This window comes from Haliotis rufescens, unplaced genomic scaffold, assembly GCF_023055435.1.
Source record: "Haliotis rufescens isolate VD_foot unplaced genomic scaffold, xgHalRufe1.0.p SCAF_1, whole genome shotgun sequence".
In the NCBI taxonomy this organism is placed as follows: domain Eukaryota; kingdom Metazoa; phylum Mollusca; class Gastropoda; order Lepetellida; family Haliotidae; genus Haliotis; species Haliotis rufescens.
Window position 1 is genome coordinate 9,855,471 of NW_025963779.1, and position 19,915 is coordinate 9,875,385.

At 40.5% G+C, this 19,915-nt stretch overlaps 1 protein-coding gene across 5 annotated transcripts in view; it reads right to left on the reverse strand.

The window, feature by feature from the left end:
* Positions 1-1,353: 1,353 nt before the first annotated feature.
* Positions 1,354-19,915, reverse strand: part of LOC124136659 (C-myc promoter-binding protein-like) — an 85,222-nt gene continuing 66,660 nt past the window's right edge. For 4 of the 5 annotated variants that reach the window (XM_048402734.1, XM_048402776.1, XM_048402681.1 and 1 more), the window contains 15 exons: positions 18,743-18,887; positions 18,007-18,135; positions 17,063-17,369; positions 16,336-16,539; positions 14,877-14,999; positions 13,027-14,259; positions 12,200-12,431; positions 11,531-11,582; positions 10,429-10,940; positions 9,727-9,877; positions 9,382-9,465; positions 8,743-8,857; positions 8,104-8,161; positions 7,675-7,847; positions 1,354-6,301 (listed from right to left, as the gene is read on the reverse strand). In XM_048402734.1, the coding sequence (XP_048258691.1) occupies positions 6,165-6,301; positions 7,675-7,847; positions 8,104-8,161; positions 8,743-8,857; positions 9,382-9,465; positions 9,727-9,877; positions 10,429-10,940; positions 11,531-11,582; positions 12,200-12,431; positions 13,027-14,259; positions 14,877-14,999; positions 16,336-16,539; positions 17,063-17,369; positions 18,007-18,135; positions 18,743-18,887 (3,655 nt within the window). In that variant the 3' untranslated portion in view covers positions 1,354-6,164. The remainder of the gene's footprint in view (positions 6,302-7,674; positions 7,848-8,103; positions 8,162-8,742; positions 8,858-9,381; positions 9,466-9,726; positions 9,878-10,428; positions 10,941-11,530; positions 11,583-12,199; positions 12,432-13,026; positions 14,260-14,876; positions 15,000-16,335; positions 16,540-17,062; positions 17,370-18,006; positions 18,136-18,742; positions 18,888-19,915) is intronic. The other variant, XM_048402812.1, reaches the window with a different exon arrangement.

Here is a 19,915-nt window from a genome sequence, read left to right on the forward strand (position 1 = left end):
ATGCCAACAATCAGGAGATCTATTGAAAAGCTGAAGTGAAGAAGTGGGTTTTGAGGAGAGACTTAAACGTTTCCTTAGAAGCAGAGTTTCTCAGATTCAGGCAAAGAGTTCCATAACTGTGGACTGCAAAAGGAAAAGGCAGGGTCCGACATAGCAGAAGTAGACAGAGGCTGATACAGTAGAGTTCGACCAGAGGATCGGAGAGCACGCTCTGGAGAGTACAGGGATATAAGATCTTTGAGATAGTCTGGATAGTCGCTATTGTTGAGGCAGATGTGAGTGATGATACATATCTTATAGTTTATACTAAAGGAGACTGGAAGCCAATGTAGTGCTTTGAGGACAGGACTGATGTGATTGGATCTTGGAACTTTAGTTATTGAGCAGAAAGCTTAATACGATGGATGTCCTCGATCTGTGTTCCTTTGGCGAAACCACAAGGGTGATGTTGACAAACCAAGAAACAAAATTAGAGTGAATCTGAGATTGGAACCCACAGTCAAGGGTTTCTGGCAAGTCTAAGAGATGCCCTTTACAACTGGGTCGCCAATGCACCCTAGTCTGTATTGAAAGTATTCAAGATTTTAAAAAACCTAATGGTTAATTGCAATCACATTAAAATCAGATCGTTTGTCCATAAGAGTGAGTGAGTTTGGTTTTATGCTGGTTTTAGCAATACTCCAGCAATATCCCGGTTGGGGGGGAACACCAGAAATGGGCTTCAACACATTGTACCCATTTGGGGAAACGGACCAGGGCCTTCAGTGTGAGGAGCAAAGGCTTTCACCACCAGGCTACCCCACCGCCCCTGGTCCATTAGAGTCTGCTGCGTTAGGTGAACCCTGAGTGAACCATGAGGGCTCAATGTAAAAGAAGGATGTGTGGGTTCATGAGCCAATCTGATATTAGCTTCATAGAATGATTCAGCTTCATTTCTTCCCCACTTTGTTTGAAAATTACTATCTTTATAATAGGAAATTAAAAATTTATGTTGAAAGGTATGCACCAGAGAAAAAGATTTGATTTTAGTAAGACCGAGTTAATTGAGAACAAATGTCGGAAGAGAGAGTTGGATTCCACACTGTACATTCTACTGAACAATAGGCAGTTCTTAACCTAAGATGCAACTGCATAGATTGCTGTCAAGACTAGGGGATACCATACAGTATTTCCTCGAATAAAGGCAGGGGTCTCAGAATAATCACCAGGTAGTTTTTATGCACAGAATTTACCCCATTATCATCTTTGTGATTACATACCGGGAATAAAGAGTGTCTGAAATGAATATACGCCCAGGCTTTTAATCAAGGAAATACGGTATTCGTAAACTATTAACAACCAAGCCCTTGTATGATCAATTCAAAGTGTTTTATTCAATCAAGTGACATAATTATCTGGCAATCACATACATGAATGTTCCACATCGGAATAATACACAGACATGTTGGTACACACTGGACTGGTAATTTCATTATAGCTACACATGATCATTCACATACAATAACTGTATTGCCATAGTTCTTAAAGATGTAAGGACTAGTTTCCTATAGGATTGAGCATCTTTTCTGTACTAATTTGCACAAGCATCGCAAACCACCACCACTGGCTCCTCATAATCTCAACATTTTAACATACTACAAAAATATTTCACTCTTTCAAGGGTTTCAGTGAAAATGTAATTGTTTCTGGACATGTTAATGTGTGGTCAAATCATATTTCGTTGACTATAATATCAACTCAGCTGTTAGGTTGTGTAATATTAACAAGTGGATCATTTCAGAATTTCAAGGATTTCAGTATTTTGTTCCTGTAGATGGACCAAGTTGGCAAAATAAGCATCTAGTATATTTATAAGTGAAACTGTGAAGTAAAAAACTAGTGTGTGATCTGCACAGTGAACTGTCTTCACTAAGCACAAATTATTACGTCATTACAAAATATGAATGAACTGTTACACAGAGCACGAAATAGACCGACACTGAAATTTTTCAAAGATAGAAAACAAAATAACCAATAAACATTTGATTCTCATCCTTGATTTAGCTGTCAACAGACTGGACTAGTTCCAGTTTGATAAACATTTAGTGTTCCTGCAACTACACAAGAGGACAGAACACAGAAGACAAGGACTGGATGAACCTGTACAATTCTAGTGATAACCCTACAAGACAAAAATGTACACCAAGCTATATCATTTAAATATACACAACCATAATTGTTACCTACATCACAGTCAGCCATCTTCGGAACAGGAACGCACAACAGCTTCGTGCCACAATCAGGTCCTCAAATAATACACTGAAGATACCATGCAAGATAGCAAGGTCTGGTCACACTCTGTGTCAGAAACGTCTCACCAGCTCTCCAATTCAATTAATCACACAAGGATAAAATGAACGGTTGCCCACAACGTTTATGATGTTGGATGTACTTGAAATGATGCTAAGCTGCTGCTTTCCAGGACGAAAAAAACTCCTTCAACTCTTAAGTCCATGTCCATTACTGGAACAAGTTATCCTCATTTTGGGTCAATATTAGATCACATTGATGAGTTTTATTCCAGAAACAAAGCATAGTTTTATATGGAGTTATTTGACTTTAAGTTAATGAGGTCCTGTGAAAAATTCTATTAACTATATGCCAAACTTTTTATCTCCAGTTGAAAATGATTTCATAGGACTAACTGTCCAATAACAAATATCAGTGATGAGGTCTGTGGGGTGAACATGTCTGCTCAATGTTCTTACAGATGCTAAAACAGTTCCATAATACTAATCTATGCCCAAGCCTCTCCCACAAAGCAATCTTTATTTTAAAACTGCCACATCTCACAGGGAACTCTGGTACTCTGGCAGCAAAGAGGACAAGCATGAACAGTTTACACAGCAGTGTTGAGATTGATCGAGGGACGAACATAGCACGAAACCAAGGTTTAACTTGACAGGAATAATATTTTTCAAGAAACTGAAAAGATTTGAGATAACTAGAGGCTACTGTGCCTTCTTTTAGACTAAAATGGCCTAGAAAGGATCTCTGCACTCAACTGTCGTAGCTCAGTGTAACATCACAGTACTTGTAACTCTAAGCTCACAGAGTAGAACAGGATCCGGGCCAGTTTCAAACTCAGGCATCGCCATCCAAAAACACATCCACACAAATACCAAAACATGATTCACATCAAAGAAACTTATGGGATAAGGTTTTCAGATTTTCTGAAGTGCCTGTGGACTCATATATCATATTTGTGTTTACCCTCCAATCAATCGACAGTTTCACATAATCCAATATGAATGTCGATATCATTCCCGGCATATTTACATCTGTACATAATACTGTTCTTCATAACTCAGCAAGGACTACAAGTGACTAATTGCAAGTATATACAAACTCAAACCTTGTGAGCACTATGTATAGGGCTGTAAGCTTTTAACATAAGACAGAACGTGACTACATGCAGATTAACAATGGATACAATCAACAATGTGTAACAATCAACAATGGCTGTGGCAGTATTCTTCCTTGGGAGATACGGTCCGACCTAACTTGGTGTGACGGTGTGACAATGTTGAGATCACACACAACTTCACGGGAACCAACAGGCACCAGGGAGGAAATCACAACTTGAAGCACTTCATCGTGCATGGACACATTAATGAAGCAGTTTCCTTTGCCTATAGCTCATCTCCGAGTACTGGTGAGTGAAACAGTGTATAAAAGATCAGCAACAATGCCTAATATATATTACTTAATCTCTACCTGACTGGAGTTGTGCAGAAGCATTTATTTGGGGCTTCAAATGTCATTTTTAAGGTCCACCACTGTGCAGTATAATAATACAGTGAAGCCTTGGATTTTTCTAACCTGCACAATCTATCAAATGTTTAGTCCATTGACAAAAGTCTTGCATCTTTAAATAACCAGGGGGAATCACCACTACTTAATATGTTCCTATCTTTATAACCAGGCAGAATCTGAGTGTAGTAGATACATCACACAGCAGAGAGCACAAGATATTGGAGCTGCTAGTCTCCAGGTGATAAGCAGGAACCAGCTGATGCGACAACTTCAGCATCTACATGGGTTACTGAACAAATAAAATATAACTGTATCTGTTTCTGCGACATCAGCTCCATTACAAGTGGAAACAACATCACAGTTACCTAATGAGTGAGTTGGGCTTAACACTGCTCTGAACAGTATTCCAGTTATATCACAGCGTGTGAGTAAAGCCCAAAGTGATGCAGGCCTCAGACATTTACCACTTTGGTAAAACCCTCAAGCATGAGTATGGTGCTGAAAAACCTAGGAACATTATTCAGAGTGAACAGGGATTCAAACCCACCATCATAAGTTTATACACAGCGACAACAGGGCTACCTGTGCTCCTATTTATCTCAAGTACTAATTCACCTTGTCCAAACAGTAAGGAAGGAGGCATTGTATTATTATTTTCTTTCAAAGATTGTGATGACTGAGTTGGTTCAGAAGGATGATAACCTACTGATTAATCTATACAGGTTAAGGAAGGTGTTACAACTGCTTGTAACGTACAATCCCATTACCTAATCTCCAAGATACAACTTTGACATCTCATACACAGTCAGTGTTCCCTGCCAATGTCAAACACAGAAATGATTCCTTGCAGAAATCTACGAAAACAGTAATGGTGATACCACCTATGGATAACTATGAACTTACTTCAGTTTTGTTTATATCTATATCCCCAACTGTACCTGATGAAGAACTCAAAAATTCCAAACGAGACATGTAAATTGACAGCACAACACATCTGTACTACGTGCCATAGGAACAGCATCAAGGTGCATATCTCCCAGGTTTGGGGTTATTTCCAGAAGCCAAGACTATGAGATCAAAGCAAAAAAAACCTACTTAATTATGCAGAGTTCAGTTCTGTCCACTTCTGAATCAGTGATGTAAGCAACCAAGCGATACAAACTGACAGTAAAAGTCTACTACTCCTCATAATGATAACATGTAGCAAAACCCTAAAAAGGAGAACTTTCTACTAGTAATTGATGCCTTAACTATATTGGGCAGTTTGGCAAGGACTATAGGACAAGACTAGTGCCAATTTCTAATGCTGTCAACCTATGATATCTTTCTCCATCCTACTTTAATTATACCCCAGAAAATAATATTATCTTCATATTTGTCTGCTCTTAAAACAGGAACCACGTTCATTACACTATCCTCCTAAACTTTGACCCGGCTGGGAGATGAAACACAGCCACAAAGAAGCGCCATGCCTCCTTCAAAAGGTAGGAAGCAGAAGGCTAACAAGTAGAAGTATGACTGCAATGAGGTGGAGATACCAAGTACTGCAAGAAAATTGAAGTAAAACGTCCTAGCTAAACAAAACAACACACAAGTAGAACTGAAGATCAAAGAAAAACAGCTATGATCTCAAAGTCAGACAGTTATTTCAAAGTGGGCCACACATACATCAGAATCATCAATAAACTAAACACATAAGAAGTTTGTTAATAAACTGACAACCTATGAAAACCGAAGGTTTAAGGTTTCACAAAAGGATTTACCTTTCAAATATGAAACCAAAGTGAAGACAAAGCCAACACTGATAAAGAAGTTGAATGTCAAGAAAGTGACTCGTTGGCATGAAACCCACCCATGGAGGAGCCCACCATGATATAGTACACAGTAAAAAGTCAAACAAAAAACTCAACCATGATCAAGTTAAATCCCACAGAAAAAACGTTCATTATAAAACCGATGGAATGATGAAGAATAACAAATCAATGTAAGTCGTGTGCATTGTTTCCAGGAAACAAATTGTGAGAAATAGCACAAGAATAACACAGTCTAGTTGAATATCCTGCAACACAAGTCACTGTGGCTGTTCAGCCCTCTAGTGTCACAGTCAAAAATATGAGACCAACATTTCTCGTATATTCTAAAGGATGAGTCGGACAAGGGTTCCACACTTCGGTCACATAATCCTCCCGAATTCACCGCACAGTACTATTGCTTTGGGAGAAGTGTTGTTTTCTCTATAATATTACAAATGTGTCATATCACTATTATTCCATACTCCTATACTGCAACATATTGGCAATATCCCACTTCCTCTGTTTATGTTATAACATTGTCCTCTGTTGGATTTATCTGTTGAAGCAAGGGCAATATCACACCTCAAGCTCCCCGAAGGCCTTTCGGCACCAGATGACCCCCTCGCCTCGAGGTTTGTCATCATTCTGAAGTCTTCTCACATCTGCAGGGTTCAACTTGTCAAATGCCAGGGAAAACTCACGATCAAACGCATCTGAAAAGAAGCAAAATAATTTGAAACAAAATTAATTTGCAATGTACAATATAGGAAGTTCATTATTGGGTAACGACAGATCCTGTGCAAAATTAAAAATAAGTACCTATGAGTATGACAATTTAAAATTAAATAAAAAAGTGGGGTCACATGGTTGCTTATGAGTAAATCACAAAAATAAACAGCCATGTCAACTCATCAAGTACATATCAGACTTGAACATCTTAAAAGCTGAATGTCTGCTGTTTGATCAAAGGTATCATCATTGTCATTAGAATAACATCCCTTATTTTCATCCTTGATTTTGAAACCAATGTGTTCACACAAAATCACGTTCATAAGAGAACCATTTAAAACAAAAATGGTTTAAAATTAACGAAGTATTTAAGCTCACACTTTCTTCAATTCTAGTAACACCACACTTTATTGATCATAGCACTTCTTTGTTTGAACAATATTTTTTATGGCACATGTACAAAGAATATTATCAACAATTAGAATCTATGTTAAATTTTTGTCACCAGAAATCGTGATAAATACACTTGAGAAAAGATGTCAAATGTGACCGTAGCATGCAAGCATCAGAAAGTTGTCAAAGATGTATCTAATACACAGGGTGTACCAGTGGATGCCGAATAGACATACATGATACTTTAGTTATCATTTTCTGTTTGTAACCAAACATTCTTAGAGAAATAAGCTACACTTAGCGCATCTTGTAATTTCAGCGGTCTGATCTACGATCTCTATTCTATGGTCTTGTTTACACCAGCTGCTTGCTGTATATATGAACAACGCCTAAAATCAGTCAAAGTTGTAAATTGACACATTAATTGGTAATTTTGAGGCAACACTTTATGTTAACAGGAAGAATGTGTCGATAATACAAGGCAGAAATTAACTCTGTATTTGGCCTGATATATCATACTAAAACACCGAAAGTTGAGATACTGTAATTTTTATGTGAACTCGAAATTACTTTGAACACAAAGGATCTGTCATCAAACCAAATTATTAAACAAATTAATTGTTCGAGAACACTTTTCCCAAACAAGTCACCAAGCATGAATAATATCATACGAGACTGGCAACAACCTACACAATGTTAAATGTTGGAAGTTCTACTAGCCAAAAGGCATCATAAGGTAAACTGTCTCAGAATATTTACACAAAATTCTACCTGACGTTAGAATGATTGTTTATGATCATCTTCTTGATACTCAGACAGTTTTAGAATTTTGACACTTTCAATTGGTTCTGTATTATTAAAGTGAGTAAACATCATCTCAAATGATTACAAGACAATTATCCCGGACATTTGATTGTTGACTGTTTATGTAAATACATGCAACCATCTTCTAAGTTCTACTCACCATGATCAATGTTTTCTCTGCCACATGCAATGAAGGCTAAAAAGAGAATCTCTCTGTACAGACTCCGGAACTGGTGTTTTTTCTGCCGATGTCGTCGTCTGTTGTTCATAATAAGCTTGATTGGTGACAGAACATCATTGCACTGAATACTGGAGATGATCTGGTGCATTTGTCTGTAACACAATACCAGGAGATGTGTCAACACTAGCCTGACCTTGGATGACAATATGGGTCAACTCTCAGCATTATAATGGTTTATGGCTTTGATTTCTCATAACTAGTAAGCACGACATTCTTACATCCACTTCTGACAACACAGAAAATTACTTCAGATCAATCTGGACATGAGTTAACGTAACAAGCTAAGTCTGACAACTTAATCATCAGTGGAGCACCACTCAGAGACAGGGGCCAGAAGACAATACTCACGCTCGACTGAATGGTTGGGATTCTGTGACGAGAGCATCCACCACGGTAGACCGATGACCTGTACAACAGAGGGAGGACTGTCTTAAACCAGGGGGTCTCAAAATGGTAGTGAGAGAGTAGAGCTTTATGCAGCTTTCAGCAATATTCCTTCAATATCAGAAGACAACTACCATAAATAGTGTCACATGATGAGTCCATGTGGGATGCAATATCTTTGTTTGTTTGTTTGTTGTTTAACGCCACACTAAGCAATATTCCAGCTATATGACGTCAGTCTGTAAATAATGGAGTCTGGACCTGACATTCCAGTGATTGACATCATGAACAATTGGAATACGATGACGTGCATCAACCATGTCAGCGAGCCTGACCACCAGATCCTGTTGGTCGCCTCTTACGACAAGCATAGTAGCCCTTTACAGTAAACATGGGTTGCTGAAGAACTATTCAAGCTCTTCACTGGTCGGATGAAATATGTCTGGCTAGATTTGTTATGAACATTCAACACTGGCAACAACAACATCTGCTACTGTATGCTGTAACTGAAGAAACGGTAAAGACGTTCTCACTACTCCACATACAGTGGAACAAACTAATCTGAATGGAGTCACTCATGAATGTCTGATCACTCCGACGTACCTGCGTTCCAGGCTGTGTACATGGGCAGCCCCATCTCGTCGTGTATGCGGGTGTTGTCCCACATCGGGCGGATCAGCACGTGCCGTCTGTCATACAGGGAGTCATGCTTCATCCCCTGTAGAGACGTACACATAATGTTAGCAGCTGTATACAAACAAGGGCTAGAACATGTTTTAGCACATAACATTTATCAGTGTTTCTGCATCCTTGACATACCTCCTTTGACAAAAGCTAGCAAGAAGATTTTCGGAAAGGCTAATTTGTTCTTTGTCCCAAAGTCCCAGGCTAAAATACTTTTGATCATACAGGCAAGGAAACTTGGCGAGTCATGGCCTATGACACACTTTATCCATACCGGTACACATGCCAAACTTTATCCATGTGAATGGCTTAAAAAGACAATCCAAGTTAGCACTTTGAGGTACCATAATGAGAGAAAAAAAACACTCAGCTGGTGAACTTGCGTACTCTCATAAAAACAAGCATAGGATATTATGTTGATACATATTCAGCCAGGCCCATGAAGTATGCATCATCCTAGACAATGTATTGAGGAAAACGACCTCATGATGGGAAAAGACTAATATTGTGGGCAACTCTTGGCACAAACTCCTATCACTCTGGCAAGAAGCTGCCTACCCCAGATGGTTTGGTGATGGTTTTGGCAGTCAGGAGCAGTCCCGGCAGATGACTAGGGACTTCCAGACGTCGGAAGTACCATATCTGAAACACAGAATATCTTATTGATAAAAACAGCTGAACATCTTCTCACAATTTCCTTCTAAAAAATTGTTCAATGCGCAGTTAGTTCCTGATTCCGACTTTCCTGAGCAGATCTAATCTTCAATGGGCATTACAAATTGTTTAAAGCAGTTCCACATAATTATCATAATGCTACGTCTGTTGACTAAACATTCACATTCTAACTACAGTCATTCACTGTTTGGACCAGGGCTTGACAAACTGCCAGGAACATTTACATACCAAGTTCCAGAAGATGATGGGATGCTCATCTACGAATGTGTCGGCCATCAGACCCTGGTCTCCCTCGTGCTCCAGCACATACTCCAGCTCCTTCCGCAGCACCAGGGGACTCAGGTACGGCACCACGATCGGCGGGATGGAACACGCAGATCTGCAATCCACAATCTCCATCAGCAAGCACTCGGAATAATTGGATAACAGGAAATGTTCCGTGAGCGAACAAGCTGGTGATAATGCTGCTTTGGGAAGTATTCAGTTATTTCAGCTGGATGCGAGTGGCAAGCCCAAAGTGATGCAGGTCAAAGACATTGACTACTTTGGTGAAATTTATTAATATGCACTTGTTGCCAACAGACCTGGGACTTCTAAACATCCACAACATGCCTATCCTGCAGTTTAAGGGATGGGAGTTTGTACAGAAAATTAGGAGGAAAATCCAAAGTGTTGCAGGTCTAGTTAGACATTTACAAATGTGGTGAAATCCACTTGCATGGGAATGGATAAACAGAGAAACATTATCAGGGGCAATCTGGGATTCAAACCTATCATCATCAACTTTGGCATGCCTAAGGGGTGCAACAGCGAATTGTGGGGCCTTTGATATCTAGGCCAACCATACCCAGTGTGTCCCTGAATACCTGCACCCAATATAATACCTGTTTCATAGTTCTGCCAAATGATAAGACTGCATTATGCCCGTACCTTGCCATGAAGTCCTTCTTCATTTCAGGAACTGCAGAGGGTAATGTCGGCAGTTCCTCCTCTTCACCTATGGAGATGCTCAGTGGGGACCTCATCTGCCGAGTGAACCCATCTACTGACTCCAGCGAGGAACCAAACGAGGTGTTATCAGTTGCGTGTGTCAGACATTCACTGGTTGTGCGCCGTCTGGCTTCAATAGCAGCATCAAAGAATGCTGGATCTTTAACAGACGGACTCATGGACTTGAGCTGGCGTTTAGGAGCAGCATCCTCTACTGGACTGTCTGCTCTGTTATCAGGACTAGTTATAGGACTAGGGGTGAGTGGACCATCCAGCTCCATGCCTTCACCGATCATAGGAGGGATGTCACAACTGGATAAGGAAGAGTTTGAGCTTAGCTGCCTCTCGACAGAGTCTGGAGGCTTGAGATGACCGTCGGAACTACATGTGAGATCTCCCATTGGATTAGACATATCTTTCACAACAGGACATTTCCCTGTACCTCGCCAGTCCTGAAAATAGATGCATAACATTGTGTTAATGGTTCTATCCGTAACGTCTCTTTTCCTAACATCAATGATAATTAAATATGATGATCATGATTTTGAATTTAACTTGGTAATGTTTCGTGAATTCATAAAATTGATTTGGTGTCTACAGCATTTATCAACAAATTGAAGTTTCACCACATACTTTCCATGAACCTAAGGAAATGGATGAAAACTATTGTGAAAACTGTTGTGGGTGTACATGTACTTGAAAAAGAGATTACTAAAAGCGTTGTGGTTTATCAGTGCCTCTGTAGCTAAGTGGTTCACTCACTAGGTGACAGATGCAAAGGTTGCAAATACAGTTCTTGTTTTAATTTACACAATTCTGCACGCATCCTTATGAAGATTTTGATGAAATGCAGAGGGTCTTTCTATGGAATATCCCCCCGGAACAGAAGGATGGCTGGAAAAAGTCCCTGATGAGGTTATTTTATTACATGAATGCCCCGAAAAAACAATAGGATGATGTCACTAGGTTTAAAAACATTGTACCCTGCCGAAGAAATGTCACTTATTAACTATGTTTGTGTTTCCCAAAAAAGCGTAATTACCTTAACATATATCTGAAGATGTGGAACAAATTTGGCTGGACAGAAATGGCAACTGAAATGGACAAAATATTTTCATCAAAAACACACAAAATACAAATTAACATCTTTGTTAATATACACAGTCAATTACTATTGTTACAACAAAAGTTGAACATGGTAAATCATCATCAATAATGATGTCACTTGCAGCTAAATGTAATCTTTGAATATCTAAATTAAAGTGAGTGAGCAAATGTTGTTGATGCAAACACAGACTCGTGAAGATCCAGGGTAGAATAGATCTTCAGCAACCCATGCTTGTTGTAAGAGGCACTAATGGGATTGGGTGGTCAGGCTCGCTGACTTGGTTGACGCATCTCATCGTATCCCAATTGCATGGATCGATGTTCATGATGTCAATCACTGGATTGTCAGGTCCAGACGCGATTACTTACAGACAGCCGTCATACAGCGGGAATATTGCTGAGTGCGGCGTTAAACAACAAACCAACCAACCAACCTAACTTGAGAATTTACTGTCGGTCAAAGGAAACTTGGTACATCTTCCTTAGGGCAGGAAAATCGGAAAGGTTGCGAGTGATCTTAGAATAAGTTCAAGGTCACAGTGAAGGTCAGTGAGTGCCGCGTTAAACAACAAACAAACATGTCAGTCAAGAAACGGGTTTCTACCTGGTGTTGAGATTGGAATCATCTGCAAACCAGCCTGCCATTATTTCCTCGTCATACACAAGACAATGACAACGGGTGCACCGGGAACAGCTGCTGATCTCCACCTCCATGGCGATGTTGGTAGGAGGCGCGAGGATCTTCTCCAGCGGGGATGTAGACTTTAGGCTGTCACTGCTGATGTCCTGCATCATCGGCGTGTACTTATCCATGGAGGATGGAGAAGGGGCACTACCTGAAATTGAAGTCATGATGTTACTCTTCCCATCCACATGAACTGACACGAGGGGAAGAGTTGTGGTGAAAGCTGCTTTGAAACAGTATTTCAGACAAATTTCTGTGAAGTGAAGCAGACGTGTACCACTTGGTGGAACATACACAAGCATGTACATGGTGCCAACAGACCAGGGACTTGTATCGAATGTGAATCTGGGATTTGAAGCAAGGAACAGCAGATTCTTGGTAGTAGATAATTCTAAAGAACAAAACTAGTGCCATATTTGACCACAGGGCTACCTGTACCCAAAACAGTTCAAGCAAAAGGGAAAATATTGATTTCATTTGTACTGACACTCAGACAGTGCTACAAAAGAAATCATAAGAATAATGGAGATAATGCTATTCATGCAACATGTATACAGCTAAAATAGAAGCATTAAAGCTAAAGCATATAGATGTTTCTGCAATTAGTCAACTATGGGTAGAAGGTGTCCATGCAAATGTACCACAATAGAGTGTACTGACAAAAACTGAAATATATTATAATAAATAAATAAAACAACTTTCAATGTTGGAAGAATGTATTAAAATTTCAGTGTGATGACGCTCACCAAATGACAGCTGGGTCTTCTGGTTCATGCTATCAGAGCTGCTGTCTCGACTGAGTAAATCCTGACTGCCTCCGAACCTTCGCTCATGAACGGTACTTCCGCTCTCATCGTCTCCTGTGCCACTGTCCCGTTCCTCTAGAGACTTGGCAAGAGATGTGTTGGACCCAGTTTTGCTGGGTGTTGTGATAGACTGCTTCAACTCATTGAATTTACTGAAAGCTGCCTTGGCTGCAAACCTCAGAGCACCACCAATGACTTCATTTGTTTTTCTCAAACTCTGTGTCCTCCTTAACACAAAATCTGTTGGCCTGGATCGCTTTTCTGGAGTTTCATTTAATGATAATGAAGAATTAATTGGAGGGTCTTCCTGAACACTTTGACTTTTCCCCGGCATGGTTCTAACTTTCCTCTCGGCTTCCCCAAGGCAATCTGGGGAACTACTAGTCCTTCCTACATCACTCAGTTTCTTAACCGGTCCTGATGCCGCGCTCACATTATTGAATGGCATATCACTGTCCAGACCATTACTTTTCCCAATATTGCACTCAGAACACAAATCTTCACTTTCTGATGTCCGTTTGTTTTCATCTATAGTTGCAAATGGTGTACTACAGAGGAATGACCTACTCTCAGGAGATGTTACAGAGTTGTCTCCCTTCTTGTTCATCAGGGAAACCTCTGAAGCACCATTTGGATCTTTGAAGTGTCCAAGGGGGTCATTTTCGGTGACTGGTGTCCCCGTTCCTTGAGATGGACTCGGACTCGGGGCTGTGGGAGTGGCCTCTTCACCACATCCATTCACCATTTCTACATTAATAGTCAATGGAACAGAATAATTGCACTCAGGGTCAGATTTGGCTTGACTGCCTTTACTTGTTTGACTGTCTTCCCCATCACTGCCAGTCTGAACATTTTCATCCAGTTCTACCCCACTGTCCTTCACATCCTCCTCCTTGACACCCATGAAGACCGGCGTGTCCCCCTTAAGCACTTCACTAGCCTTATCCTTCAACACAAGCTCCGAGAAGCGCATGGACACTTCCCCATCACCAGTCAGGGGACGTGGACGCCAGCTGGCAAACAAACTGTTGGAACGACCTTTGCCTTGGTACTCTCCTGCACTTTTGTGACGTTTGCGTTGCTTGTCTGCAATACTTTCGAGATCTTCTCTATTTAATGCTCGCTGTTCCAAAGAACTTTGGCTCACCATCAGCAGCCCAGCAGAATTACCAACTGCAATAGCAGAGGACAAATCTATAACATTCATTTCAGTTATATTTAAGAACTGACTTAATAGTTTTTGAGTTTATGGAGGTGTAAACATAAAAAAAATGAAGAGCATACAGTGTAAATTGACATCATGCTTAGCCAAACAATCAAGGAATCACTTGCAATATATTTCTTACAAAATAACAAACATGACAACTACACGAAACATCTCCTTGTCATATTTTCTTACAGTAAAGAGTGAGTGAGAATGTTGAGCTTGTTGATTTTAGCAATATTCCAACCTGATCATAAGAGAACACCAAAGACTTCACACATTGTATGAGGAAAATAGAACTGGGGTTTCTATGTACCAAACCAACTATCTATCCATGCAGCTACCTACCCCTACTCATTACACACCGAGTGTGTGGCTTTACGCTGCTTTTAGCAATATTCCAGCAATATCATAGCAGGGGATTCCAGAAATGGGCTTCACACATGGTACCCATGTGTGGAATTGAACCCAGGCCTTCGGCGTGACGAGGGACCACTTTAACCTCCAGGCTAGCCGACTGCCCCTCCTTTTCATTACAAGTATATTCTGCTAATTCCTTCCACACCTCATGACCTACTGTACTTACGTATGTTATCCTTGAGGGTTTCGAAGCTGCCGAAGCTGCCCCGGCTGCCCAGAGACTTCCGAACAATACTGCCCAGTCTGCGACGAGGCTGGTGATCACCAGCAAAGCTGTTTGACGCATCACCTGGAAATAAATCACAGACACATACTATACAGGTAAAGACACCATCACAAAAATAACAAAGAATGTAGAGGTATTTGATATTTGGGAGCAACAACATGTCCTTACAGACAGCAGACAACGCTATCCTGACCTAACACATACAGATCAAGTTAATCTTAAGTAAACTTAGCCTTGTTGTTAAAAGATAGCAAGACTTGACAACACATGTTGCATTCCCTAAGCAAAACCATCACCACACAACGCAAGGCTAGTGACATGACACCCTGACATTTCACAAGACCAACCACACTGGCACACACAAGAAATTGATTAAATATTGACTTCCACATTTTATATTTTTACCCATTTAGCAGTGTTTATTATATATTACCACCAAGCAAATGTTTGAGTGTATTATCTGCCATTCTTACAATGCTTCTGACAAAGCATGTCAAGACTAAATTGTCAAAAGCAGTTGACCTTTTGACTACATCACAGTAAATGAGTGAGTGAGTGAGTGAGTGAGTGACATATAAAACAATGACCTCATATTAGCAATCATAACTGTCAGAGTGAGTTGTGTTTAATGCTGCTTTGAAAAGTATTTCAGTTATATCACAATATGTCAGTTTGATGAGGGAGAAAATCTCCGAGTGATACAGACGTTTACCAAGCAAGCCAGTTTTCCACAATGTGAGGTATGATGACTCTCAATAAGTTGGACATTCCCAATGGCCCTATTTGCTCTCCAAAATGTGACCATTCGATACCCACCTGTAACCTCTCATGACAAGCATGGTACCTGTTAGTGCTCAGATAGGCAACTCTGTTAACCGTTCACATGGACTACCCAGGCATGTGATATGTTGTTTAATGCCTCCTCCCCATCTCCATGGTTACAGTACAAGTCACTAATGTTCGAATTTCTTTCTGACCATGCACGCATTTCTTCTGACTTTTGTATATTTGAAAATAAGAATACAGCTTCAGTCCACTTCAGTGTATGAATGACCAGATCGTTTTATACATGTATCAAAATTTGTTTTGTAAAACAATTTCAAATTGAACATTTTGTAGCCAACCTACAGCGGGTACCTGGGTAGTGTCGGGTCATACAGGGTCATGGACCCAGGTAGTAAATTTGGACACGGCCCAGCGGTAGTACCTGTGTCCATGGGGAATAGGTAGGAATAGCTTTTGAACGTACTGATGGTAATATGGTAATGGCTGCGTAGGGGAATACACGTATGGTAATAACAGGGTGTGTCAGGGTTCATGAGTTGCAGCAGCGTTTCAGTCAACCGCCGCGGTGCTGCAGCCAGAGGCAGGACGGGAAGCAGACCATGAGACACCTTACCTCGCCCATGTGTCATAGACTGCGTCCTCGAGACCTTCTTCCTGAAGCTGAGTCTCAGTGGGTTCCTGCCTTCACTCTTCCTCCTCTCCGGTTCCGACTTTGTTTTAGTGGATGTGTCAGTCTCATCCACACTACTTAGGATCCGCGACAACCTCTTCACATCCTCCTGTGTCATGGAGTTATAGCCCCTGTCTGACACACCACCTGTAGGGGGCAGCACAGGCAAACACAAGGGGTCAGGGGTCGACAGGCTAGGTATGGTGGCAGCTTGCAGTATTGTTCAAAGGCATAGATAGAATTGATAGCTAAGCTACTTACAAGAAATAACTGTACGAATAAGTTTTATTACAGTTACAAGCATTTTTATCATAAGATGTAATAACATTTAAACTTGAATAACTTAAGACTGGGAAAAAGTGCATGACAAAGAGATATACAGGTCAAAGTGTTTTTTTACCATGAGTCATTTTGATCAAATAACATACAGGAAAGCAAGCAGAGTAGTGAGGAAGAAATAGCATGGGTACAACAAAGCTAGTGTTAACAGCCATCTTTGCCTTGTTTGTAAGCAATCAAATAATAAACAGCAAACAAACAGCCATGATTTAATATAATCCAACCACTCTCCATTCACAAGACAGAGGACAAATCTAGATTCACAAACTAGGCCACATGCAGATAAACCCAATGCAAACTCAACAAACAGGTTAATTTCCAAGCCACTAACCTGTACTGAGTCGCTCCTCGATGTTGGCCTTGACTACTGCAGCAGTATCTCCATTGCCATTGGCGCCATCGCTGACAACAATCTCGGACTTGGTGGACGGGTCTTGAAGAACCTCCTCCTGAAAGTAGCTGTCGACGCTGGTTCTGCTAATCTGATCAAACTCACTGCCCGAGTTGGAGCAGATTGACAAACTACGGCGACGGATGGCTCGCCGGAATTGGGCAACGCCAATTATAACGTTGCGGATCTTTGTCCATAGAAGTCGTCCCTTATTGATGTGTGTCGGCCACTTGGCTTCAAGAATCAACTGAAATTGAACATCCGCAAAATACTACTACATGTGCATATTTTTTTATGGATTATTTGTACCAGGGCCAGTATTCAGCATAACATGAGGGAACAGGTATTTTATTAATTTAAACATAATCTGTCAGACATGCCTCAGATATTTGATATTAAAATAAAACAATGCTTTCTGTTTGATGATGTTTCTCTATCAGACGTAAAATACACCAACACAATCATGCACATTTCATTACAGTGAACATGAATCAACAAATCTAATTCAAAACTCTACCAATCTGTCAGAAACAAATATTAATGTCAGACAAGCCACATGACAACATCTCGGAACACTGGCATAGGGAACAATGACGTGGTAGAGGGTTGTTGTTTGTTGTTTAACGCCGAACTCAGCAATATTCCAGATATATGACGTGGTCTGAAAATAATCGAATCTGGACCAGACAATCCAGTCATTGACATCATGAGTATCGATCTAAGCAATTGGGATACGATGCCATGCATCAACCAAGTCGGCGAGCCAGACTATCCAATCCAGTTAGTCACCTCTTACGACAAGCATTGGTTGGTGAAGACCAATTGTAGCCCGGAATCGTCACGGGACCACAGACGTAGGGAACACTGGTGATGGAGATACACACCTTGTTGTAGTAGCCGTAGGTGATGGCATTGGGCTGGACACCATGCTTCTTCATTGCCAGGAACACCTTGATGGCAAGGAAGGGTTCATTGTACTGTCCACACAGCTGCATGAGGATTCGGTAGCACACCTGAAATGCAGACACAACAGCATACAGCACAACTCAGTCATATTTTTGTTTTTTTGTTTGTTTGTTTGTTGTCTAGCTGTGAAAAAGTTAAAACATTGCGAGTATGACCAATCCAACTGACAGTAGTGCATTGCTTACTCCCTGTTTGGGATTTCAATCAATCTTGAGGACAGGCTCTCTGATTGGTTGATGAGAGTACCATATAGCCAACTGTGCCACATATTGTAAGAAGTCACACTGGCCGCACAAAACAGATTGTTGGTTTATAAACTAGAAATGGATGAATGTATTATTCATGGTGGGAAAAGCCATAGAGATACAAACTCATTCATCCATGGTTTTACATGACACCTTATTCCTGCTTGTTTGAAGCAATAATTTTTTTAAATGCACCCCACATTCAAATTATTTTTAGAAATTCTTGTGTGGGCCATACCAATGTTATGTCACATAATTTACAATTACAATATAAAAGGAAAAAAATATATGTTGGCAAAGGATTAATAATAATTTTTTCAACAATTTCTTGTGTATAGTGCACACATTTAAGTATAATGTGGTGTGTACAGGTTTTGGGATCACCCCTGGACTCGCCTAGATGACCTACCTCATCAGGAGAGATAAGCTTTGACTGCCCCATCTTCCTGAGCACCGCAAAGGCTATCCTGAAAGACTCCTCCTTGCTCTGGTTGATGGTGACAAACGCTGGCAGGTTGATGAACCACAGACTATAACAGTTGGCTGCCAAACATCTGCAACACAAAACAGCAACACTATACCACGTGTGTAACACAAACTGCAACGCTGTATCATATGTGTAACACAAACAGCAACACTGTACCATGTGTGTAACACAAACAGCAACACTGTATCATGTGTAACACAAACAGCAACACTGTATCATATGTGTAACACAAACAGCAACACTGTACCATGTGTGTAACACAAACAGCAACACTGTATCATGTGTAACACAAACAACACTGTATCATATGTGTAACACAAACAGCAATACCGTACCATGTGTGTAACACAAACAGCAACACTGTATCATATGTGTAACACAAACAGCAACACTGTATCATGTGTCTGGGAAGGGCAGGTACAAGAAAAGGTAGCTTGAAAAGGATATTGGATTCTCAGGCTATATTTGAAGACTTGGTTTTGGTGGCAGCCTGTAAAAGCATGTTAGCCTTTCGTCAGGTGAGAATGCTTTCCAAATGTTGCGTTGCGTTGCGCCACCAGTGGTTATTACGAGTTATGTCCCTTCTAAACCTCTCCTATAGACCAATCAGATTCCACCTCTTGTATCACTTGTATTTGATTCAAACAAAATGGTGGCACCCAGTCAAGACAATCTGATCGATAATCAAGATCTATATTGTGATAAACAGGGTCTTACATCGAAAAGTGCATCAAATCATGTGAGCACCTTGATTAAAATCATCAAAAGATTTGGAAAATATCTGTTGACGAGTTGGAGGTGCACATGCTTTGCAAATCCTTCAATCAATCGAAATCTGCACGACAGTTTACAAACCGGATTTCGATTTCGGTGCGTGACTATATGAACAATGCAAAGACTTGTTAGTCCAGCCAAAATGTAACTCCATAATACCAGCCTAGTTCGGCAAGGGTGGAAACTGGACTTTTATAGTCAGTTCACTCACTTTCTTCGGGAAGATGCAAAACTACATGTTCGTGAGTCATGAAGTCAAACTAAGAAAAGACAGTGATGTGTCATTGTGTGTGTGAGTATGGTTTTACACCGCTTTTAGCA